The sequence below is a fragment of the Coffea eugenioides genome, unplaced genomic scaffold, assembly GCF_003713205.1.
Source record: "Coffea eugenioides isolate CCC68of unplaced genomic scaffold, Ceug_1.0 ScVebR1_3062;HRSCAF=4203, whole genome shotgun sequence".
Lineage (NCBI taxonomy): Eukaryota > Viridiplantae > Streptophyta > Magnoliopsida > Gentianales > Rubiaceae > Coffea > Coffea eugenioides.
This window is the reverse complement of record NW_020863604.1, coordinates 27,512-53,986: the sequence shown is the minus strand read 5'-3', so window position 1 is coordinate 53,986 and position 26,475 is coordinate 27,512. Positions and strand designations below refer to the sequence as shown.

General features: G+C 38.0%; 2 protein-coding genes across 2 annotated transcripts; both read left to right on the top strand.

The window, feature by feature from the left end:
* Positions 1–22,373: 22,373 nt before the first annotated feature.
* Positions 22,374–23,347, top strand: LOC113757410 (pectinesterase 1-like). Its single transcript, XM_027300718.1, has one exon. It carries the CDS (start codon positions 22,448–22,450, stop codon positions 23,345–23,347), a length of 900 nt encoding a protein of 299 aa, XP_027156519.1. The 5' UTR covers positions 22,374–22,447.
* On the top strand, positions 23,321–24,259 carry LOC113757409 (homeobox-leucine zipper protein HAT22-like). The gene is given in 3 exon segments (XM_027300717.1): positions 23,321–23,554; positions 23,700–23,835; positions 23,837–24,259. Coding segments are annotated over 3 exon segments (381 nt in total). The 5' UTR covers positions 23,321–23,459; the 3' UTR covers positions 23,987–24,259.
* The last annotated feature ends 2,216 nt before the right edge of the window (positions 24,260–26,475 follow it).

Here is a 26,475-nt window from a genome sequence, read left to right as displayed (position 1 = left end):
CATTTTAAGGCGAGTGTGTACTTTATCTCACTCGACCTACCAAAAGAATAAATTTTTACCGTTCGCCAAGTTATTTGATTACTTGTGCGTGTTGTAAGTTCTAAACTGAACTTGGGCCCTGCCCTTGGTAACTGACCTATTCGAGCCAGGACTGGGCTCGGTCGGGTAGGTTGAAACCCTGGGCCACCGTTTCGGTATACTCGAGTATTACCACTGGAGGGATAAGTTGATGGCCAGACAAACCGAGAGGATCCGGAAGTTATAAGGTGCAGTTGACCGACATAGTTCCAATGGAATATCGTATCCTTTAATGTGTGTTTATTTTACATAATGATAACCGTTTCATGCAAATGTGCCAACTGCAAATCTTGACTCATACCTGTAACATGTTCAAATTACTCGTACCATGATAATTGTCTCATGTTAATGTGTCATACCTATGATATGGTCAAAGTACTCGTGTAATGATAATTGTCTCATGTTCATGAGCCAACGTGCAACCCCGAACCATACATGTGGTATGCTAAATTACTTATTAGAACTGCTAGAGTGTCTTGGAACTTCACTAGGCTATGTAGCTCATCCCACATTTTTGTTCTCTTTAATAGGGTTCGGAACCAAGAGTGCTCGTGAATAGTGCTAGATTGTTTTCTTTTGGAAATTTTAAATTGTATTATAGCGGATGGTTATAGTATATATTTCGTTGGGTTGTACTTAAGCTTGAAAGCTAAATAATTGTAAGTGTGAAATATTTTGGAGTACTTTAATTATGTATTGAAGTTATTTAAAGTATCTCGAGTTTTGAATTGTGGATTGTACCGAGTCCTGGCGAGAGCTGGGCAGGCATCCCGCGGATACCCTTTGGTTCGCCTTAGGGAGAAGTGGAGACGTCACACTAAGTTTTCTCACCTTTACTAAAATCAGATTTTGACCCAAAATTTCCTCACTTTCTTACCCTTCTTGGCCAAAAATAAGCAGAGGAGAAAGAGAGAAAACCTTCATCTTGTTCTTCAATTTCTTGTCCAAATCTTGAGTTCCAACCGATTAAATTGCAAACTAATCCATAGAATAGAAGTTAGCTTAGGTGGGTGCCATCCATGGAGTGGAGTGAGTTGGTGGTGAGCAAGCTTCCTTGTTGTGCTTCTCAATTCTAGGTAAGGTGGTATTAGTTCATTCATGGTTGTACTACTTATTGGTTTACAAGTAAAAAGTTATGGCTTGTTTAAGTAAATTTCATGATTTTAGTAGTGGTTATACTAAATTCCAGCTTTGTGGTGTAAGTTTCAGCTTTGGTTGTGGAATGGATGGTTGTTCTTGGTGTTCATGTGTAGTAATGCTTATGCTTAGTTTATGGAAGTAAATTCATGGTTAAACCTTGTTAGTTTTGTAGCATATAACATTCGGCCAGCATGAAGGGTTTGGATTAGGGTTTTGGTTGATGAACTTATATGTAATCTTGTGTTAGTGATGAAGCTGCCCTGCTTCTGACCTGTTTAATTCATCCATGTTAGAGGCCGAATCAGGCTTAGGTCAAAACATGAAAATTGTAGCAAATGGTGTTAACTAGCTGCCTGAAAAATTTCAACTCAATCGGAGTATTGTATCATGTGAAATAACTAAAATACCCTTGACTGCCCAAATGCCCTATTTCACGGACAGTTTTCTATTTTCTCTGAGATTTCGATTTTTGATCTTGAAAATGTAAGAACTGGGTGTCAATATTTTTATAGAAAATGTAGGTCTATGTCTTAGTTTCAAAATGCCATAAAATTTGTCTTAATCCGATAAATGTAGCTTCAGTTGTGACTAAAATACCAAAAGGTGAGTGGAACTTGATGATTTTAGAATTTCCTTTACTTGACGTGATATTCGTGATCTAGGACTTGGACTTGAGCAAGGAAACTACCTATGATGGATGAGGAACTTGATTGTGGTTGGTTTTTGGAGCTTTTATTTGGTGATATATGAAGGGCTTTGGGGTTATTCATGTTTTAGAATCAACCGTTACTTTTCACCCCGAAGCCACATGTTTGTATCTTTGCATTCATAGTTCATTCGGTAGGCTTATGACTCGTAGTCGAACCTCAATTGTGCATTCCGTTTACTGGGTTTATGGATGTGGGAACCATAAATTGTTTATCTTGGTTATTTTAAGGTTTCTCGGTGATCGAAGCCCTACTTTGGTTGAAAACTTTTGAAGTTATCTTTACTTGAACTGGTGAGTGCACCACTCCCTTGATTTGTTGATTAACTGGTTTACTTGTACTTGAAATCTATGACTTGAATGACTGTGAACTTTGTTTATTCTGAATGAGACGAGGGTGTACTTTATCACTCTCGTTCTCTTGCCTGAGTGACTGTTTGCTGTATAGACTGGAATCTGATACTGTGCCTGATCTGATGTCGTTTGGAAGTGTATCCAACGACCTTCTTGTTAAACCTGAGCTCAACCTCGTGGGGAGTCAATTGAATCGAGCCAGCAAGGCTTGGTCGAGGAAAATTGACAAAACCATGGGGACTGTTCCTGGGGAATCTTTGGGTATTGGAGACTCTGGATTTCCGATATACTCAAGTATTACCACCCACTGTTACTGTTGAGGTATATTTGGTGGACAGAATTTGGCGTAAAGTGGTGCTCTACTGGACTGGTTACTATACTTGAAAGTTGACGGAGTGTCAACTACTACTTGATCAAGCACTAGTGAAGAAAAGGGAATTTGGCTCTTGAGAGCCACCGGTATCCTTTCTATTTGAGATGGTTATTCATTTCCTTATTTGGCGTGATCATTTGATTGATTCCATGATTCTTGATTGCTTGTATATTGGGTAATTCATTAAGCGTAAACTCACCCCTTCCCATCACCTTTGTTTTCCTTACAGGAGCAATATTGTGGAAACCATGATTTTGAAGAAAAGAGTCAAGCTAATTATAGTTCTAGTTTTGATTATGTTTCTCTGTATAAGAAAACCCTAATTGTACTTTGATCAAGTATCACCCCTTTGACTGGTAAAGTTGCCAATATGTGTATATAAGTTGTTATCAATGTCTCTTCGACTTATTTGTTGGGAATGTACAGTCTCTGGGTCTATATAAAGTTCACATGTTCTGGTTTGGGATTCGAACGAGTACGGAGTTCGAACGAGGAAAGAAAACAATTTGGCGGGAACTGTTCATCAAATCCGGCCGTATATCCGGCCAGTTCTTGGCCTGATATCTGTCCAGATTAGCAGGGGAATTTGAAAAAATTTTGGTGGCTCACTGCCTTGAATCCGGTCGGATTGTGACGTGGCAGCTACTGTTCATTTTCATCTTCATTTTCGTTCTTCGTTATTCATTGTACGTGAGTCGTTTGATCACAGTGTTATCGTTCAGAATGGTTTGGCCTTCATGTTTGTGGCTTAGTAATCTCCGATTGTTGGTTTCTTGGGGTTCTGTCACACGTTACATAGGGTTTGCGAGTGTTTTGACTCCGTAGTCCTGGCGACAGTTGGGCAGGCGGTCCGCCGAACCCTCTGGTTCACCTTAGAGGGAGGTGCGGCTGTCACCGCTTTTGTTTCAAAATTTTCTTGATGATTTAGGCTTGATTTTGCTCAAAATATTTTATACTACTTTAGCCTATAAGTGTGTGCTGAAATTTGATCAAAATCATGCATTTTAAGTGACTTCACCCTCACATTTTGACCAAAACCCATGGCTGGAAATTTTCCTGCAGAAGACTCTGAGCAGTCTTGGAAAATCTAACATATCTTGGTGTAGAAAATGTCAAATTGAGTTCTACTTGCTGCGTTTGAAAATAGATTCAAAGTACTTTCTACCATGAAAATTTCATAATTGTTCTCAATTCCTATGAATATCTACGATTTTCCAAAGTTGACTGAATTTCCACACCTGCTCTATTTATCTACTAGATGAAACAGTAATTTGAGGCTGGAATTTGACTAACTTGTGGATAGAATCTTACAAATGTTTCTTCTGGAAAATTGTAAATTTTTTAGTCTATTTTCCAATGGTATAAAGTTTATAAATTTTGGACTTAAGAAGCTTGAGATATGATTTTTCAAATAGCGTCGCACAAAACTGAAAAAATTCTATTTTCCTAAAACTGTTCTTACTTACATTTCCAACTTTAAGTTGGATTGTTAAACCATTTTGAGCTTGGTTTTATGATTGGAATGAGGAAATTCTTGATTACTCATGTCCCTTGGGTTTAAATGTTCTCTTTTCACTCCAAAACCATATTTGCATCGTTGCACTAGTAGTTACTTAGATTTTTTTTGGTTCACCTAAGTTTTGAATGGTTGAACTATAATACTTTATCCTGGTTGTTCTTAGGGTTTGTTGGTGATCAAAAGCATAACTCGGTGGTGAACTTTTGACGTTGTTTTGCTTAAACTGGTAAGTGTCAAGTGCATGTTTCTTGATATCTTGATTTGAATGATACCACGTGTTATGCATTGAATATGGAACTTGATAAGGCGAGGGTGCACTTTATCACACCCGTCCTCCCCTTCTTGAATGATCTTATACTTGCTTGAACTTGATTGACTTGTACTTGTGCTTGTGCTTGTATCGACTTGTAAATGCTGAGCGGCAGCATGTACCAAACTCAATGTGAGTGGGAGGTGCTTCTCATCCCGTCTCAGTACTTTTATCCTGATTAAGTCAATTGGAGAATTATCTCGTCAACCCTAGTGTTGAGCAGTAGCATGTACCACACTCAATCCAAGTGGGAGGTGTGACGCCCCCACCTCTCCCTAGGGTATCAGCGGAACGCCTGCCCAACTCTTGTCAGGACTCACGCACTCATTCAAGTTTAATAAAAAATCACAAGTCAATCATCGACTTAATTAAAGATACTTCGGATATACATGTCCAAAAACTCCCAAGTATACCAAAATTTACACTTTAATGGTTTCCAATAACATACAAAAGGTATACTAGCTTCAATCAAAAGTCGCTAGTCTAGAATCACCAACTTTCACCTTCAAGTCCTGTTAAGGAAAACAAACTTAAAGAGATGAGCCAATGCTCAGTGAGGCCAAGAAAAATTAAGCAAGCAAGCATCAACCAATCAAATAACACACTTGAAAGCAACTTTAAACATGAACTTTCATTTAAGTGCACAAGTAGGAAATAAACACACATGGAAAGATACAGGAGCTCTCAGGAGCTATTTTCACATCTCAACGGATTCAAGCCGTTTGAGGTTGACTCTCCGTCAACTCAAGTAGTAACATAACCGTAGCGCTCTACTTACTTCCTCCATCCAACATAACACCCATTCGGATCCGGAACCAAACATTCATGTAGTGGCGATACTATTCGAGTATGCCAAGCGAGATCTCAAAAGATCAAGCTATAATATTTCCCAATGTTTACCAAGTTTCTCGACCAAACCCTTACCGGCTCGAGTTATGAGGTTAGCCAATGGGTTGGGGCGTCCCCACAAGTATAATTGGTCAATGAGACAACGCTCCAATCGACTTTGAATTGCCCATAGTTCCGAGTCGGTATGAGAGGCACCTCCCACCCGAATAGGGTGTGGTACATACTGCCGCTCAGAGAATCGATCATAGCATTGAGTCGGTATGAGAGGCACCTCCCACCCGAATAGAGTGTGGTACATACTGCCGCTCAGTGTTCACGAGTTAAAATATGTTCGAGTACAAGTGCAAGTCATACACATTCTCTTAACAAGTATCATTTAATCAAGAGAGAGAGAGAGAGGACGAGGGCAGTAAAGTACACCCTCGTCTCGGCAAGTTCACGTGTCGTATAACACTTGTATAAATGTCATTTCAATCATAGTAACATTGAACATGCACTTGACACTCATCAAAAGTCAAGGGCAAAACAAGAGCAAAACAAGAGGTCAAACAAGCTCCTCGGCATCCATGTGACCACCTGAGACATGCACAATCATGATTACCTAGGTACTCGACCAAGGCTAATAAGAAAAACATCTTCTTGCTACCCACTCTCAAGGTCACAAGTTCAAGTCAAGTTAAAGGAGCCTTTCTCACTAAATCATTGAAATAATACTCAAAGGAAACTCAAAAGTCGTTTTCGAGTCAAGTCTTGGCAAGAACTCTTAGTTCCAAAAGAAAGTACCATACTTACTTTCGGCATGAAAATCGAGAAAAAGAGAAGACGGTTTTCATATCTCAAAACTTCTAATCCTATGTCCAAGCTTTAGAATATAAAGGAGCGTTCACATTTTCTAAACTTATGGAGTCAAAAATTCATCAAAACTCCACTCATTTTCATAGTAATTACTAAAGGTAAAAGTTTCAAGTTTCGAGTATAAAACTAGTGAAATTCTTCAAGAATTACTCTAGCTAAAACGCTCCATTTTTAGGGTTCAAATTCATGGAAACCAAGGGCATAAGACTAGGGATCGAAATCCATTTCTCAAGCATGAAACGAGGTGCAAATAACTAAGAAAGTAATGCTTGTAACCTAGAAAATGTTACCAATTAACTTTGGAGTTCTATCACTTCACAAGAAAAAATTCAGTTTTGACAACTTTCTTTGAAAAGTCGTAACTTGAGTTCCATAAGTTCAGAATTGGCAAATCTTATACACTTGGAAAATAGACTCAATAAACTAAAACTCTGTAGAAGAACATTTCACATATTAGAATCCAAAACCAGTCAAATTTTAGCTCCAACCAACTGTTCCAGTTAGAACAGAGCAAAACAGTCTTGCATTTGCAGTGAACTTTGGAAATTTAGCAAAATTCATAGAAATAGAATCAGCCCTTGAAATTTATACCATTGAAAGAAATCCAATTCTAGTTTCAAATGCAACAAATAGAACTCAATTTGGATCTTTATACACCAAGATACAATAGTTTCATGAAAGCTGATTTTTAGGACCTGGTTCACGGAAATCCAACTTTGGAGCACTTGACACAATTTGTAAATCAAGTCATAACTAAAGCTTCACAAATCAAAATTTAACGTGGTTTGTGGTTTTGAAAACTAGAATCAAAATTCTAAAATTCACTAGAAGAAACTGTCTTAAAATTCATTTTGTAAGATGAGTGAAAATGAGCTACAAACTGCAGCTATGATTGTTTCTCGGATTGAAACAGTGAGGAAAATCAGTCAAGTTTTCCGGTTCACTACAGCTCATAGAAAATGAACTAGTAGGTGAATTTTATAGCGTTGGAAACCCCTCAGAGTCTAGTTTCATATGCCACAAACGGCACTTGATTTCAACTCTTGGACAAGAAGTTATGGGCCGATATGTACACGCTGGTCTGGTATCCTGATTAGAAATTTTTCAGGTTTGCTTCCTCATTTTAACCCAACTTTCACTCAACCAAATGAAATGCTTTTTTGGGAGATAATTTACACACATAAACACCAACATATAACAAGCGTTTTGGCATCAAAATAACCACAAAATTTGAAATTAAAATGAAGGAAATGACCAGCAAAATTTCGGACAGCTTGCTCCTTTTTCTCTTCAACTTTTCTTTTCAACTATCTCAACCAAAACCAGGTTACCATAACTCATCAAAATAGCAACTAAACAAGCAATTCCTCAAGGTCACTACCTAAGAAGCCACCTCAAGAAATCTACCTAGAATCAAGGTTCATTGAACCCATCAACAACCCAAGCCTAACTTAGTCTAAAACTAACTAAACTAACCATAAGTTGGAAGGAAAGATGAGGGCTTTGGAGTGTTACCTTTCTTCCAAGTGTAGGGTGCAAGACTACAAATAAACAAGCTCTAAACCACCAAGTATCTTCCTCCTCCAAGTCTCCTTTCAAGCTTAAGTGATGATCCAAGAAGATGAGCAAGATTGGAGTGAGTTTTTGGAGCAAAAATGGAAGAGGATGAAGCTGAAATTTTGGTAAGAAATGGGAAGGGATGGCTGGTCAAGAGGGAAGAGGGGAGAAAGGGTTTGTGTGAGTTGTTGGTGAAGTGATGGAATGAAAGGAAGAAATGATATAAAGGTTCTTTTGGTGCAAAAAGTCAACAAATGAATAGTGGGTCATTAGTGCTCCTACTTGAGCTTAATTCAACTCACTCATCTCTAATCCCTCAATTAACTTGTCTTAGTTTACTATTGATTATCCTTAATTCTCCAAGACCACTGCACTCTCGGACCGAACATTGCCTCAAAAAATGTGTTTTCACTAATTCTCACTAGTCGAGCCGCGGAAAAATTAACTTTAAAAACAAATGTGCTAAAATATAATGTGGGGTAATGTACAATATAATTGTAATTAAAATGAATGAAATAAATTAATTGGAGTAAACGAATAAATAAATAATTAAATAAGCTAATAAAATAAATAAAAGTAAGTAAAATAAAAATTCGGGTCCTCACAGGAGATGCATCTCATCCCGTCTCAGTACTTTTATATTGATTAAGTCGATTAAAGTGTTATCTCATCGACCATACTTGTTCTTGTTTGGGTATACTCGAGTATTACCACTACTATTTCTATTTGGCGTTCGGGCCCAGTAGGGGGTGAAACGGTGGATAGGGATTCGTATCAAGTGAATTCTATGGACTTGTTATTTGTGTGGTTGACAGAGTGTTAACAAAAGAATGACATCCAAGATCGTGAAATGGCAAACTTGTGGATTAGCTCTTGAGAGCTCCTGTATCCTCTTAATGAATGTGTTTTAGTCCGTTTGTGGCTTTACGTGAAACCATTGTTGCTATTCTGTATATGTGCTACTTGAGTTGAATTATGGTACTTGTTCTACTTTCTTACTTGATATCTTGGCCTCACTAAGCGTCCGCTCATCCCTTTAAGTTGTTATTCCTTAACAAAAATTTGAAGTGAAGAATTGGAGACGCTAGACTAGCCAACTTTTGTCTAGAGTTAGTGTGATTCCTTGAGCGACTTTTGAACATTTGGAAGTGTAGATTACATTCGTATTTGAAATATTATGGTTGTAATAGTTAACGTTATTGCCTAAGGATTGTGGCTGTTGTTATTCAAGTACTTTCTTGGTTTTAAAAAATTGTTTGGCCTGAAAATCGTGATTTGATTCGAGTGAGTGCATGAGTCCTGCCGAGAGTTGGGCAAACGGTCCACCAAACCCTTGAGTTCACCCTAGGGGGAGGTGGAGCTGTCACAGTTACAGCAATCACCAAAACCAGTAGTTCTTTCTCATAAATGGACAGCCCCAAGTTTTTTGGTCCTAAGCTTTAACTTAGGAAGGCTATAGGCCTATTGTCTTGCATAAGTGCTACTCCCACACCTCCATAGAAGGCATCAATTTCAACTACAAAAGGTTTAGCGAAGTCAGGCTAGGCTAGCACAGGAGTGCTGCACATTACCAATTTCAGTTTCTGAAAAGCCTCATTAGCCTCTGCACTCCAATGAAATCCATCCTTCTTTAACAGCATGGTTAGGGGCCTTGCAATAGTCTCAGACCCCTTCACAAACTTCCTATAGTGTCCAGTCAAGCCAAGAAATCCCTTCAATTCTTTCACAGCAGTTGGCTTTGGCCAATTCACCATACTTTCCACCTTCTTAGGGCCTTCCATCACCCCTTGTGCAAAAATTATATGGCCTAAGTATTCTACCGTGGCTGAGCAAATGAACACTTGCTTCTTTTGGCATACAATTAGTGCTCCTTCAGAATGCTTTGTAACTCTGCAACATGCTTAAGGTGGCTCTCCAAGGTAGGGCTATATACCAATATGTCATCAAAGAACGCCAGAACATATTTCCTCAACTACTCCTTGAAAATATGGTTCATAAGGCTTTGAAGGTAGTTAGGGCATTGGTCAAGCCAAATGGCATTGTAGACACCAAATTTTTGGTTTCGAATTTTATTTTTTTTATTAGTTTAATTTTGGATTTATTTGTTCAATTTTAGATTTATTTTGGTTGATTCCTGTCTCGTGTTTCTTATTGTATTTTTTATTAGTGTACAAGCATTTATTTTATCTACTAATTTGATTGGAAAAGAAAAAGAGAAAAGAAAAAGAAAGGAAAGGAAAAAAGAGAATTATTACTAAAATTAGCATTTTTGTTTTATTTCTCTATTTTAGTCAATTTTTTACTTAATTTATTTTGTTAATCGTTTAGTTCATTTGAAAAAAAAAAAAAAAAAATGTCGCGGCATGCACGCTGCAATTTTTTGCAGCGTGCAAAGGACAGCCACGGATGCCCTTTGGAAGGCTGGATGTGAAGGCAAGGGTAAGCCCTTCATCCTCACCATTCGGGTGAGGGTTTAGAAGGTTGGTGAGTGGATATAAAAGGCAAGAAGAAAACAGTAGCCGCAAGAGAGGGGGTTTTGGGCAGTGAACGGCTATAGATAGAAAAACAGCAAGGGGAAAAGAAAAGAAGTGGGCGGCGGTGAGAAAAGACAGCAGAGGGAGAAAGGATTAGCAGCGAGGGTTCTGCGCAGCAATAGGGAAACGGAGTAGAGAGAGAAGAGGGTTTCAAGGCAAAAACGAAACAGAGAGAGCAAGGCTAGAGAGGGGAGGCGGCAGAGAGCCAGAAAAGCTAGAAAAGAGAGCAAGAGTGAGGAAGCTAGAAGGAGAGGTCTGAGAGCGACGGAGAGGAAAGCGACGGATTGGAGAAGGTGAACTTCGCAGAAGATTGAGTAGCAGGAGAAGCTGAGGTAAAGAAAGGAATCCGTCCGGTAGGAGGCTTTCAACCGAGCAAAGATCCTTTCTTTCGACCTTTTCAGGCCTCGATTTGCTCTTCAAAAGGCCAAAGGTAACATCTTCTAATCTGTTTGCTCTTCGGTTACCTTGGTTTATATCAAACAAGAAAAATGTATGAGTTTCTACGTTACATCCGTTGCTATGGGTCTGTTGTGCTTTTGAATTTGGATAAGGGTGTAAAGGATCTCGCAAGTTTAGACTGGTTTGGGGCTAGAGGTTTATTTCCCTATCAGGTCATGGCATAGGTTGGTTCTGTGGTTGGTGTTCATGTGAGGAATGAGAGCAAAAATCAGAAAATAGCACGCAAATTCCAGCAAGTTGAACTTTTGACCCTTTGTTTCGTTGATTGCTTTTTGTTCTGTGGGTTCGTATATCTTTTCCTTTATGCTGTTTTCTTGTAGTAATAGGTATAAGATGCATGTTTTGCTGGTTGGGAACGAATGTGAAATGTTTGCATGATGATAACAATGTTTCGGCATTTAATCTGCACAAGCTGGAATCTGCTGCAAGACAAAAGATGTCGTGTTTTCTGTGCTGTTTTCTTCCTTTTGCCATGGCTGTTTATCGATCCTTACACTTGAGTGGCATGCTAATTTGCACGTTTGGACTACTGATCAAACACTTAGCTAGAAAATGCATGAATCTGGTTGGCCGAAAGTTTCTTGGAGTTGCAGCAATATTGCAGTCTAGAAAACGCAGAAATGTTTTGATGTTCGCGACTTGGTTCTGATTTGTTTGGGTCAGATTTTAGCATGAGTGTAGATCATTTCTGGTATGTTTTGAATCTGAAAGTTTGTTGGAAATTCATGGTATGAAATTGCTGAAGTCACTAAGTTATTTAAAAGTTCCTCCTTTCAAAAACGCAGCAAGCAAAGGCTGCTGCATTTTTTCTTTCTTTTCTCTGCCGCGTCTCCTTTCCCTTGATTACTAGTTGAGTTTTGCACTTCAGTGTCATGTTTGAGGGAAGCAATGGAAGGTTGGGGGTTGAGTCTGCATATTTGCATGTTTGAATCATGATTGAACACTTTGCTGAGAAGCAAACAAGCAGGCTGCCGAGATCATTTCTGCATGAATTTTAGAAGTTTGGCATGATATATTTCCATGTTTTCTGGTCATCTGGATTGTGATCATTATGTAGCTTGTTACGTGGTTTAGGATTGTGATGTTGGGTTGGAAAATATCCAACCAAAGCCATGTAGTTGAATCAAAAGTCTGGTTTGCATGATAAGCCGTGGCTGGAAAAGAAAGTTGCAGCAAGCTTCATTCGTTGTTGCTGAAAGTCTTTTTGTTGCTGGATTGGTTTTCAGTTGTTGTACCAGATTTGCATAGAAATCACCTTCGTTTTGGCTCTTGCATTGTATGATGAAGTTGATGGGAACTTGGGGAGGGATCTTGGTTGAGATAGTTGTTTAAAGTTTGCCGTGGCTTATGGCTGTTTGTCTTTGTTAGATAATTTCCAGATTTTGTTGTAGAATAGAGTAGACTCATCCAGCTGCATGATCTTATGTTGGGCTCCAAAGCCTATGTTATCTAGTTATAATGATGGCTAAGCATTAGAGTTACATGAAAAAGACTTCATTTATGCAAGATCAAGTGTTTTGTTTTGGTTGCTATTGTTGTTGCTATAACAGAAGATAGGATTGCAGCAAGCTTCATACATGAATTGCAGAAGTAATGAAAGTTTTACTTTCACGTTGCATGCATGGAATGTTTTTCAAAATTTACACCTTGGCCCCCAAGTTCCCTTTTGTTTCACTATGACCCAACCAATTGAAAACTTTCCTCAATTTGGTCCTTGGCAGTTTTAATTCTACAACTTCATTGCTTGTTTGTTTTAATTAATTACTATGCTTTGTTTCAATTGCACTTAATTCATGACTTTGGGGGCTTTATGACCAAGTGAGCTTGTGTTTGCCTATTTTCCCAAATAAATTGGTACCTTGACCATTTCTTTTTATTTTGGAGGGTAAATTAGTAGTTTCGCCACATTAGGACATCGATTCAAGGGAGGTACACTCTATCCCTTATTTACACTTCATTTGACCCTACGTGCTCCTACGTGTTATGTGAATATGCATGTCTACTTCGCTTTCCTTGCCTTTCCTTAATTCCTTGCATTTATTTACTTTTGCTTTTATTTAAGTTATTCATTATGGGGTATGTGTACACCTCTTGGCTTGTAATAGATAGGGCTTGGCGAGCAATTTGGTCCATTTTCCCTTTCCCCTTTGTTTTAGTTAGCAAATGTAATAGATCCATTAGCTTGGTTGCATGCCTATGTGTTATGTGTTGAGTGCTTTATTAGGCTCTTGCATCTAGTCGAGCATGCTAAGTGTTATGTGCTACGTGTTTATAAGTGATTCGCATGTCTACTCGCTTTTTATAGTCATGAATGAATGTGATGGATGAATGGACGTCACCACACTAGTCCAATGCTAGTTGTGGCCCCCTTTCCCGTCACCACACTAGTCCAACGCTAGTTGTGGGTCATTGTCCCGCTTTCCACTAGTCCAACGCTAGTAGGAATTCATAGATGGGCTAGTCCAACGCTAGACCCTTAGGATTTCCCTTTCGCTAGTGCATATTTGCATGTTCACTACATTTCATGCATTTTTCTTAGTTTTTATCATTTGGCATGCTCCTCGAACCCCTTTTCCCCTCATTTTAAAATTTTTGCAACTCATGCTAGTTATAGGGTACATTTGCTTGAAGCGTCCCCTTTCGACAAGGGAAACGAGCGAGTGTGGCTCCACAAATAGCCTTAGCACGCTAGTTCTCCCTTCTAATCAAAGGGAAGATTAAAGTCACAAAGTTAGGACTCCCCGTTCCCGTCTTGATGCATTCCTATAGGATTCATGCATTTCATTTATCCTATACACTTCTACTTTATATTCTATCCCTTTCTTCCACATTCTCACTTCACACTACTTTTGGACGTTTTCACCTAACTACTCACACTTTATACCATATCACTCGCACACATGCACTCTATGTTATTTTCACATTATCATTCTTTACTCACCTTACCTTGTAAATACATTTGCACACCTCCACTTACATCCTATTATTTTTATCACTTTTCTCACTTCACACAAACTCACATTTTCACATGGCATGCATTCCACTCATTTTTACGTCATTTAGGATTATGTGTGACCTCTCCAAAGGATCATTATTGGGCTTCACAATTAATGTGATTGGCACCACTCAACCTTTGAAGAGAAATTTCCCCCATGTCCCCCTAGGTCTAGGTTTTTGCATTCATATAGACATATCCAACACGCGATACATACCTTGGGTAGAAAAATTAGGAAAAGTTTGGGTTAAGTCACGCAACTAGCCTTGGCTAGGGTGAGGGAGTGCCTTAGGCCTTGCCTTTGCCTTCTCCCTTATCAAATGTGACCCCCGATCCCTCTTTTTGGTTACGTAGACCCAAAAGTTCTCTAAAAGGGTTTATTTACTTTTTTCATTCAAAAACAAAAATCATTTTTGGGTGACTTGGTACACCCTAACTTCATACCAAGTGGCGACTCCATTTTCTATTAAAAAACCCTTTTTGAACTTTGTTTGGCCAAATCGTCACATTTTCAAGTCCCACGGCCTTTTATTTTCACTTTCACACACGTTCACATTCATATCTCACACACCACACTACTTCCACACAACACACATCAAAAAGTGGGGCGCGACAGGCATAACCTTAAATTCATACAGCCCTTGGTGAGTTCTAAATGTTATCTTGTGCCTATCTTCCACCTTAACACTAATTTGATGGTAACCAGTCCTTAAATCAATCTTGGTGAAGAATCTAGAACCATGTATGTGATGACCTAGAAAAAAAATTATTTTCTCACCTCCCAACTATTTGCATTTCTATTTAAATTATATTTTATAACATTTTTTGCATTCATTTAGTGATTTACTTGTTAATTGATATGTGAGTTTCTCTTGCTTGCTTACTTTAACCTTCAAGCGATTAATTTCTTGAAAATTGTTGATTTTGTGACTTATGGGTGAATTTGGCCAAAACCCTAGAAGAATGTAAGTTGAGATATTAGTGAAGTTAAGAAAGATTTTGCGAGTTAAAAAAAGGTTAGGAATGCTAAGGGTTAATGGTAAGAAACCTAAGTGGAAGACACTATTCATGGAACTATTCCTAGTTGACTTGAAACCTCATCTTGTGGCCAACATATTAGCTCAAAAAGACAACCAAAATGGCTTCATTTCTTTCCTTGGCTGGCTGAACTTGAGAGAGAGGAAGAGAGAGAGAGAGAGAGAAAACTCCAATCTTCTTTAAAATCTTGAAGAATCAAGCTTTTCTTTCATCAATCTACTTGAAACTTTGGAAGATCTTGAGAGAAGAAGGCTCCTAAGGGTTGATCTTGCCATCATCCTGAGTTAATCTTGCTAGGGTTTGAAGCTTTGAAGATGTAAGTGGCTAATCTATTTCATTCTTTTGCTTTTCAAGGAAATTTGGTCTAGATCTTGGTAGATTTATGGTATTGGGTTAATGATTGATGAAACCCTAAAGGATTTGAATATAATTTATGGTGGATTCTTGTCTCTTGAGAACCTAGGGTTAATGATTGATGAAACCCTTAAGGATTTGAGTTGATTTATGGTAATTCTTGGTGGAAATTGGAGTATATATATATATACATATATATATATATATATGCTGAAATTTTTGTTTAGATGATCTATTGTCATGGGTAAAATTTTCATCTTTACCTTCCTTGAATTTGAGGCTTGTTTGTACACTTGGACTGGAATTTTTTTTTAAGGAAATTGATGCTACTTGATTCTATGTATGTTGGTTGAAGAATGTTGAAAATTTTGTAGGAAAATGAAATGGTAATATGGGTTATCTTGTTGGAACAAGTAGAGTTGCAAAAAGGTGAAAATGTGGCCTAAGGTGACCAAATTTACGAGTTAAAACTCTAGCTTTAATTCTCTTTTAAAAAAAATTGTTTTGGATGGATTTTAGCTCAAAAGGTTCTATTGAAATTTGATCTTGGTATGTATAATGATTTTGGACAAAAAATTAAAAAAAATTTGAAGTTAAAAAGGAGGAAAGTAGGATTTTCTCCAAAGTTTAGTAGTTGATAACTTTATGAATTGATTTGACCTTGGATCTTTTTTCTAATAGAGTTTTGGTTGGTTTAGTTTAAGAAACCTTATTAAACTTTGATCATTGTCTGTAAGATGATTTTGGGACAAAAGCTACTTATGTAAGTAATCGAAAAGTGAACGTTTGCTACGATTTGCTTTCTAGAAAATATTGGAGGATTGGAATGCCTTGTCTAAACCTTTGAAATGCTTTTGCCCTAATGGAAAACTTGAATGGATTGAAGTGTCTTGATCAATATGAAAACAAAGTTTTGTACTTAAGTAAATTGATTTGGTGAACACTAAAGGTTCACTTATACATTGTATTTGTCTATCAGGGTTTCAAACTGAACGTGCAAGCGATCCTTCTGTGGACGCTTAAGTGCTATTTGGTGTGTGTTCTAAGTGCATGATAGCAATATATATATATATATATATATATATATATGCTTGATATGTCAATGAGCTTGGGAAATATGATATGACTATGAACTTGTTTATGAGGAGACGAGTATGTACTTTATCACACTCGACCCTACTGAACTATTATTGCTATAAGTGATTATGATATGATATTAATGATATGTGGGGGCCCCAACCCAATGGCTAGTTATTCGAGATCGAGCCGGCAAGGGTTTAGTCGACTCGATTAGTGAACCTTGGGTAGTATATGTATGTTGGATCCATACTATACTGGGTATACTAGAGTAATACCAATTCTTGGAAATTTGTGGTGTGCGGGCCCGGTATGGGATAAAAGGTGGATGGAGTGGTGTGAAGTGGTGATTCTACATGGACGTGAAAGTTGACGGAATGTCAACTACTTGAATTATTGATAGATCGAGTGTTTGCTAGTGCTCAGTATCCTTATTGGTTTACATAGCGATTTTTATTGATGTGCTCATATAATACCTCTTGTTATGTTTCTTGTTGACCTAAGAAAATGTGAACTCTTTGCTCTCTTGAATTGCATGCCTTTCTTTTGTTTTCCTTACCAAGGTTGGTTCGTGATTCGAGAGATTAGCACTTAGTTTTGTTTTAGTTAGACTAAGAGATTAGTGTATTAGATTATTTGAATGACATTTGTAAACTTAAACTCTCTTTTGTACTTTTGAGTTGCTTTGATAGACAACCTTATGTATCAGTTGTATTTAGTGTACCTTGTGGTAAGTTTGGACTGGTGAGTTTGATAAGTGAGATTTGTTAATGAAACCTGACGAGAGTTGGGCAGACGAACTACTAATACCTTAGGGTACGCTTTAAAGAGAAGTGGGGTCGTCACAATGCAGCTCATCAATCAATTCATCTATTAGTGGCATGGGGAATTTGTCCTTCACTGTGAGGTCATTGAGCTGCCTATAATCAACACAGAACCTTCAACTTCCATCCTTCTTCTTTACCAGTAGTACTGGAGATGCAAAGGAGCTATTGCTAAGTTGTACATATGATCCCCATTTGCAACATTTCATTTACTAGTTTCTCTATTTTAGCTTTCAGCACATAGGGGCACCTCTATGGCCTAATCTAGAATAGAGCTGCTTCTTCTTTCAATAGAATGCCATGATTATGGCTTCTGATTGGAGGCATGCCCTGTGGTTCAGCAACGACTTCTTTAAATTGGGCCAATAATTCCTTCATCTCTACTGGTATCATCTCAAAATCTTCCCTATCCTCCTGTACTACATACAGTTGGGTAGTGATCCCACATGTCTGTTTCTTCTTCAATTTACCCAATTTACTTCCCTTTATGAATTTCAACTTTAGCTCTTCTACCTCTCTTTTTAACTCCACTGATTCCTTCGCTTTATGGAACTTCATGGTCAATCGTTTGAAATCAAATTCAATAGGGCTATACTTGGCTAACCAATCAACTCCCAGCACTATATCACATCTCCCCAATTTTAGTGTGTTAAATTGATGTTGGAAATCATACACTTGTACCCTCTACCCCAAAGATTTTTGTAACTGCCTGGATTCTAATTTCTCTCTATTTGCTACATTAACAATCAAGGGTGCCCCAGTGACCTGTAGTTGTAAGGACTCTGCTAACCTTTTATTTATGAAGTAGTGAGTACTGCCATTGTCAATAAGTATTAACACCTCTCTTCCTGCTAGACTACCCTTCATTTTAATAGTCTTGTGTTTAGTTCCCCCAGCCAATGCGTGAATGGAAAATTCTATGTTCTCATTACTTAGTTCTCTCTCAAGACAATCACAAAATATTTCAGCATCATTCCCCTAGCCCTCATGTGTGTCAACTAAGTCAACAGGTTCATCTACCAAGATGAAGTGCATATGAGCTTGTTTGCAAACATGCCCCAAAGTGTAGGGCTCCACACACTTATAGCATAATCCCTTTTCTCTCCTGTAACTAAACTCGGAAGGGATAATCCTATTGAAGTGATCAGCTGAGTGCGTTCCTGTCTTATTGTTCTTATTGAGAGTGAGTTCTGGTTTCTTGTACTGAGAGTTAGGCTACTTTATTTTAGTTCTGTGGCACAGAGTTTTGCTTATTAACAAATAGGGAAGAAGGTGAGGAGAGATATTTTAGTATTAATTTTCCCTTGAGTTTTTCTAATGGCTTCTAGGTTTTTCTCCTATAGTTTAGTAGCTTCAATAGTATCTGCTAAGGAAAGGAGTTTTGTCATCCTAACCATATTCACAATTTCACTTTTCAAACCACTAAGAAAACAGGATTTGTAATAAGAATCAGGTTGTCCAGGGAGGGATGTCATTACCATAGATTTCAGCAGCTCAAATCTCTCCAACTATTCAGCTACACTCCCAGTCTAAAGCAATTTGTTAAATTCCTCTATAGCTTCCTCTAGATTTCCTTCTCCAAATCTCTCACATACGGCAACTATAAGTTCATCCCATGGAACTACCACTCTCTCATAATACATCCCATGGAACCAGATGTCTGACTTTTCTTTAAAATATAGTTGAGCAATATCTGATTTCAGTTCCTCCTCTACTCCATGGATCTGAAAGTATTTGTTTGCTCTCCTAACCCATTCTCTAGGCTTATCCCCATCAAACATAGGAAAATCAATCTTAGGCAGTTTGGCTCCCTCCTTTCCTTCTAACTTTTCAGGTTTCCCTTTAACCAAATCCATTTTCTGATCATTCCTAGAACTGCAACCTTCTAGCTCTTTTCCCTTATCACTCAGCTTAGCCATAATCTGTGCCATCATATTTATCATACCTTCATACTTCTGATCCAAGTTCTTAATAGCCTTCTCAGTACTCTCTTGTCTGTGTTCCATTGTCTTCATAGCCTACTGTAATCCCTCATTTCTATTGGCGAAAGTTTGTACTGCACTCCCCAACTTAGTTAGATCCTTTCTCAGTATTTCATCCTGTGTTTTAGTCATCCCAATGGCTCATAACTGAACTCTGATACCACTGTGATGATATCAGGCTGCGCTAAGGAAATATGAATCAAAACTAAAAAACTAAGATAGCAAAAGAATCAATAGCAAATTGATGAAATAGTGAATTAGTGAATTGATGAACTAGAACCAAGCTCAATATTGATTATATTGATAAGATGATAATACAGACTCAGAGACATAGAGATAGGAAGAAGGTAAACAAGAATAAAGGAAATTTGGGGAAGGGGAAAGAGTTGGGAATAATCCTCCCAAATCCTACTGATTATAAAATATTCTTCTATTGTCCTATTACAAAGTAAATCTCACTATATAATAGCTACAACTAGCTAACTATCAGTTGAAAGCACTAATGACATAAGGCCACACGGCCATTTCCCCAGAAAATGACAAGGGCCTCCTTCACATTTGTTGTGCAGATTTCCAGTGAAGGCGTGCTCCTGCTCCCACACCTTTTACCTCGCCTACTTCCTTTCCTTTCATGCCTTCCTTGCTTGATTCACGCTTCAGCTTGTTTCTTCCTGCATATTTTTGACTTTGTGACACTATGGCTGCATTGGAGTCAATGGAAAAAGAATTTGCAAAAATCGGGACATGGGTTTTGTTCAGGTTGACAAAATATAATGTGAATTCAGTGAAAAGTTTGGGTCTTTATGCAAGAAGGAAGAAATTTTCAGGGAATTTCTTGATTGACTTAACTAGGAGTTTAGGAAAGACCACAACTAGAAATACGATAGCATTAGCTTTGGAGAGTGTTGGGAATGCTTATCAGAGTCCTAGAAATAGGAACAATATAATTGGGGTAGGATTATCGCTTATTCGAATGCCCAGGAATGTGGATTTTGGGTTGCTGTAATTGGGAATAAGTGAAAAAGGAGAGATTTTGGAACTTGCAAGAACTTGCACGCCTAATGTTAGGGTGATACTGAACTTGGCTGCTTCTCATTTGGCAGAGTTCGCAAGTTTGGTGGAAGTTGCACTGGCTAAAGGGGAGATTTTGATGGAGGCTAAGCCAGGAGATGTATGTGTTTTAATGCTGATGATCCTTTTGTTATGAGCCTTCATGGAAGTAAAGAAGGTCATTGAAGCTTGTTATCATTTTCTTTTCATTATTTTTGGTGGATTGCTTATTTAATTTGTTTTTTGTTCTTCTGAAGTGTCATGCATCAGTCATCTCTACTAAGCAGTTTATTCAACTTTGTGGTCAATGTTTGGAGGCGAGGTAGGCTTCTTAGCCACGCTTATACCGCAAAAACTAAGTTTGTGTTGAATTTTTTTTGGCAACGAACCCCGTAGATGGGGGAGGGGGCCAGCCCTATATTTTATTAATCCAGAAAATGAAACAAAGTGGAGTTCTCTACATCAGCAACCTACAACTAAGGGTAACTAGCTCCCTGCATGAACAAATCTAACCCCTGCCCAACTGGAGATGTCCAATGTTACCAAAGACTGAGTAGCCTTCGGCAACTAGGCAACGGAAGTAAAGGTACGTTGACCACCAACCCCTAGACTCGCCAGAGAATCCGCAACTGCGTTTGCTTCCTCGTACACATGATCTAAAGAACCATTAAGACGCTGAAGGAGATACTTAATTTTGTGAATAACGTTGCACAGCGGCCACATCGATAAACAGTTTGTCGACACCAAATGAAGTAAAGCTGCTGAATCTACCTCCGCCTGAATCCTATGAAACCTGTTCTGCGCACAAGTCTCTAATCCATGTTGAACGTTTACTTTATGATTATGTTTGCAGTCGCATACTGATCAAAAATGCCTTGAACAGGGGAAGTCTGTGCTGATGTTATAGTCATATCTGTATTTACTTTCCATGAACCTATATAAAGTGCAAGTTTACTTTAGCATGTCTAGTAAAACAATTTCCTCTACAATTTTTTTTGGCCACCGAAGGGATTGTTTTGGACTACCATGATTTTGAAAATACTACTGTGTTACCTTGGATATTTGGATTGATCTCTCAGGAGAGCTCCACAAATGAGACGATAGCACCCTGCAGTTTTTTGTTATCCTCAAGCAGAAAGTAGCTCTAAACAATCATTCACCTACGTTGTTTAGATCCTAAGACACTATCGCTGATGGAAAACATTGAAAATGTTTGTAAAATTGCAGTACTGACACTTTAGGCATGTTCTCAATTGATTTTACAAACGTGATTTTAACTTTTAATTTTGGAAAAACTATTTTGTCGTGTTCTCAACTGCTTTTGAAAACATGGTATTAGATTTCTTTAAGCCCAAAGAAAGTTGAAAATCAGAATCATGTCTTGAGTTGCTTTGGTTTGTGATTTCTGACATACTGTTTCATGTAGACAAAAAATACCCCTTCAAACTTTAGCATAATTACTAAACTATCTAAAAGTCAGATAAACATTTTTGCCATACATCTCTCTCTATTTCTTCGTATTTGCAATCTCATCTCTAGATGCATCCCCCCACCCTCCTCTTCTTTTCTTATTCAACATTTAATCTTAATAAAAAAATTACTTAATTACGCCAAAAAAATTATTTGTTTAGGACAAAAGGCACTTATTTAGCACATATGGGCAATTTGGTTATCTTCTTGTCAGGATTAGCTTTTCAACTTTTTTTGAGTGCATTTGTTAAAATAGCTTTTTTTAACTACAAACGAGAACACAAGTTACTCTAAAAAATCTAATTCTTAAGAATCAATCTATAAAATCAGAATCAGTTAAGAACAGGCCTTTATATTCTGTTAGAAATTGCAGTTGGAAGTTAAAAATGTGAAAGATTCTTCAATTCTAGCTTTGACTTTCCTTGATGGGAAAAATGCACTTTTCATCCTCAAAGTTTGGGTTCTTGACCAATATCACCTCAAAGTTTCACCCAAAACACATTTCATCCTCAAAGATCTGCAATTTTGGTCAATCAAGGACAATTGACGGAAAATTAAGGACAACTATTTAATTTGAACGGAACTTTGCATGTGAGAAGCACGGTCTGTCAAATCCAACTCTATACTCAACCAAAAACGGGTCAAATAGAATGGAGCCACTTTCATAATTACTTGCATGTTGGTCTTAGATCGTGGTTAAAAATTTCCCAAAGTTTGACTTCTTGTTTCATTGGCTCAGAGACTTATAATAGATGAGGCCAGAATTGACTTGACTATTTCCACAAAACTTGAACAGTATCTATACTTGTCTGTTTGGAAGATAATCAAGCAGCTACTATATCTTTTCCAGTCCATATCCCCACTCGACAAGAATCATCTCCTTATTCTCAAACAAATCCCATAAGAAAGTGTGGAAATCAAATATGAACTCAGTCACCAATAAGGATAGGCAGCTGATGGAAGATCAAGCTTCGAGACAGAAAAGGAAGATAAGGAGCTACGTCTTTTTCATCATCTTATTCACGGTTATCATCGGTTCAATCATCACAGTTTCCATAGCTCTCATACAAGAAAAAGAGTCTGAGTTACTCTCCGCTTCAACTCCAGATAGAGCAATTCGTGCCATCTGCAATCTGACTCCAAAACCAACCTCATGTTTTGACTCTATATGGTGCCTCCGCATGAATTTCTCCACCGATTTAGGCGAGATCAAGACCACCCCATCAAGAATTTTCACCCTCTCTCTCCGTGCTGCTATCAATCAACTAGAGGACTTGATTTCAGCTAATGAAAAGGCAATCTCTGAGGTCAAAGATTCAAGAACTTTGACAGCTTTGAAAGACTGCAATGTCTTGTTCAAGGATTCTTTAAGGCTTGTAAACGCGTCTGTGACAGCAATGGGAGTCAAATCTGATGACAAAATCTTTAAGGTCGCGAAATCTGTTGACGACATGAATGAATGGATGTCAAACTCTGCTGCAACTATAGACAAATGTTTCCTTCTTCCTCTCAGTCACTCTGCTAATAAGGCCTCCAATAATGAGCCTCCACTTTCTGCTGCTGACTTGCATCGTCAAGATAGTGCTGCGTCATCCTTTTCCAACAATAGCGTGAAGAGGGAGAGAGAGCTCGGTAGCAGCGAAGAGGTGGAGATCGAGACAGTTTCCTCAAGAGTAAGTGACGAAGATGATGATGGTTCTAATGGAAGGAAGAAGCTTTGCCTCACAAAAGCTCAGTCTGCTCTTTTGGAAGAGAGCTTCAAGCAGCATAGCACTCTCAATCCGATAACATCTCTCTCTCTCTCTTTCTCTCTCTGTGGCTAGCTAGTTGATTTATTTTCACACGTAATAGTATAACATTCCTTGCTCTTTTTTTTTTAACATTTGAACAATCATTTCACAGGGCAAATTAAATCGTGTGTATATACATACATATATGCTGATTTTGCAGAAGCAAAAGCAAGATTTGGCGAGGGAACTGAATTTAAGGCCTCGACAAGTTGAGGTGTGGTTTCAGAACAGAAGAGCCAGGTACTTGCTTCTTCATCCCTCATTCCCGAAGATTAACAATGTTGAGGAAAAACAGAATCGATCGTGCGAGCCAGTTTTTTGAGATATGCATAAATTTTGTCTATTTGAAATAATGGAGGGGGGCTTTTTTCTTGGCTATACGCAGGATGAAGCTTAAGCAAACGGAAGTAGACTGCGAGTTCTTGAAGAAATGCTACGAGACGCTGACGGACGAGAACAAGAGGCTGGAGAAGGAGCTACAAGAACTGAAAGCGCTAAAACTAGCGCAGCCCTTGTACATGCATGCAATTGCCAATGGCTACACTGACCATGTGCCCTTCTTGTGAAAGGGTCGGCAGAGTTGGTGAAAACTCTTCCAGTAAGAGCCCATTTTCCATGGCCCCAAAACCACACTTCTTTAATTCCTTGACCAATCCATCTGCAGCTTGTTAGCTAGCTTTTAATGTAGCGAAAGAGATAATAGCGTGAGCATTAGGCATGAGGGTACTGAAAGGGTCGTGGGTCATTAGGCGTGAGGCGTGAGGCATGAACGACAGGGGTGAGATAGGTGCGGAGAAAGAAAAGAACGGAAAAATCCCTAAAACTCATTTCCCCTTCCCTCTCTCTCACTCTCTGAGAGAGAAAGAGCAAAGAGAGGAAGGAAGGAAGGATAGTGCGGTGTGTGTGGATCATAATGAAGGAGAGGGAAGAAGGAAAAGAATGTTGGTTTTTGTCCCGTTGCAAATTATTGTTCCATTAAAAAAATGGCTCCATTCAGTTTTACCCATTTTTGTTGGGTTTAAAGTTGGTTCTAATGGCTCACATGCAAATTTCCGTCAATTGTCCTTAATTTGACAAAATTACGGATCTTTGAGGATGAAATGTGTTTTTGGTGAAACTTTGAGGTGAAATTGGTCAAGAACCCAAACTTCGAGGATGAAAAGTGCATTTTTCCCTTCCTTGATTGGAAACTCTAGCCAATGTCCTAATATACTAAAATCTCTTTCTTGATGAAGTCTTGCTCATATCTGGTTGAGGTATGATGGACTGAAGTATTTTTGCATTTTTGAGCTGAAGTGCCCGCTTGAACAGGTTATTATAGATGTTGGAATAAGAGCATGCTCATGGTTTCAAATACATTGACCATAGTACTTGTATCAAATAAGCAAATAGTTCATTAAAAATTCTAAAGTTTCACATTTGAGCATCAAGGATTAAAATACTCTACATTCTTCAATTTAATGGGTCAGTTAGCACCTGAAATTTATGATCATGGAAAGACTCATATCCGAAGCCAAAATGTATTATTAAAGTGAAGGCCATCTCTGAGAGATCCTATAAGCCCTCATGTACACCAAAAACCCTTGCACAGTTGATTGATTAAGGTTGCATCTAAGGTCTACTAACTTCAAATTCTAGCCACATATGGCTCAAAAGCTGAGTATATGGGGAGCATAATTGAAACATTTAAGAACCAATTTAGATATCTAGGCAGCTAAAACAAGAAATAGATATCTAGGTATGCTGTGACAACTTAGATGTCTAGGCAATGTTTAAGGAAAAGATTCTGGAAAATGAGATTATTGAAATTTCTGATCCAGAATACAATGTATAGAACATTTTCTAACTTTTGACTGAGAAATTGTAATTGTTGCACCTGAATAATTTCTAGAACTCACTTTACTTCTCGTTTCTCCCAAATCTGAAGCACTAATACACATAAAAAGTGAAGTAAAACGAAAAGGTGCATGTTTATACATCTGATTTCCTTCATTTTTCTTATTTTATTGCTATAATTCCTGTAGACAATGGAATTTTAATTAAAATTCTAAAAATTGCCATTGGTCTATAAATATTTTTGTCCAATCAGACATTGCCATATGGCATGTACACTTGGAAAAATTGGTTATTAAATGGCCAATTATATTTTGCCACGTGTCAAGGCGAGGTGTTCCAGATCAATTTAAATTGCAGAGATATCTCCATCAACCAAATCATATCATATCACATGCCTATTGGATAAATATCTAAGTATTTATTTCTTATTAAAGGGATAATATTTAGAGTTGTTCAATCCAAGTATATTTCTTATATACTGCAATAGCCTGACCAGTCAAACGGCGCCACGTCACGTGCCCCCACGAGTTTGGCCAATCGAGGAATTACTTATCTCTTTATTAATAAATATAAAATAAAGAGATAATATTTGGCTAGCACAGTCCTAATATGACTGCACGTCTTGCAAGACAAGTAAAGTGGTACACAGGTCTTCAACCTCTACCCCTTGCTACAGCTATAAATAGAGGTCTCTCAACCAAATCAAGGACACACAAAAAAATACACAGAGGGACTTCAAAGAGCATCATATACGCTCAAAGCATTGAAGCTCCAAGCTACAAAGGTTCGGCTCTTCAAGCTCTCCAAGTCTCCCAGATATCAAGACTTGAATCTTCAAATATCTTCTAAAGTTCTTCAAATCTTCTATATCAATATTTGAAGGAATCGGTGGTGGATCCAAGAACAAGCTGCGAAGCCCTTGGATTGGTGTTCGAGGAGAAGAATCGAAGGAAACTCTCCATAAGTTTGAGAAACTTCCAGAGATTGTACCCCATATTTCTCTTAAATTTATATATCACATATTTGTCGTGTATTCCTTTTTCTTGTCGTTTTGCAGACTTGAAATTTTATCGCGTACAATTCCTTTTTGTCCTCCACCTTAAAATGGTTTTTCTGGACGGTGTTGACTAAAAATATTCTAGTAGTTGTAAAGAGATTATGTTGCACTAAAAATCTGGATAAAATCATCGGCAAAATTCAAGGTACAATAAAGATGTATTCTATTAGATCTATTCTCCAAATTGCTTGCTGAAGTAGATTCAAACAATTTCACTTTTTATTTCCTTCTTTTTCAGTTTAATAAATGGAGCATATTTCCTAATCCT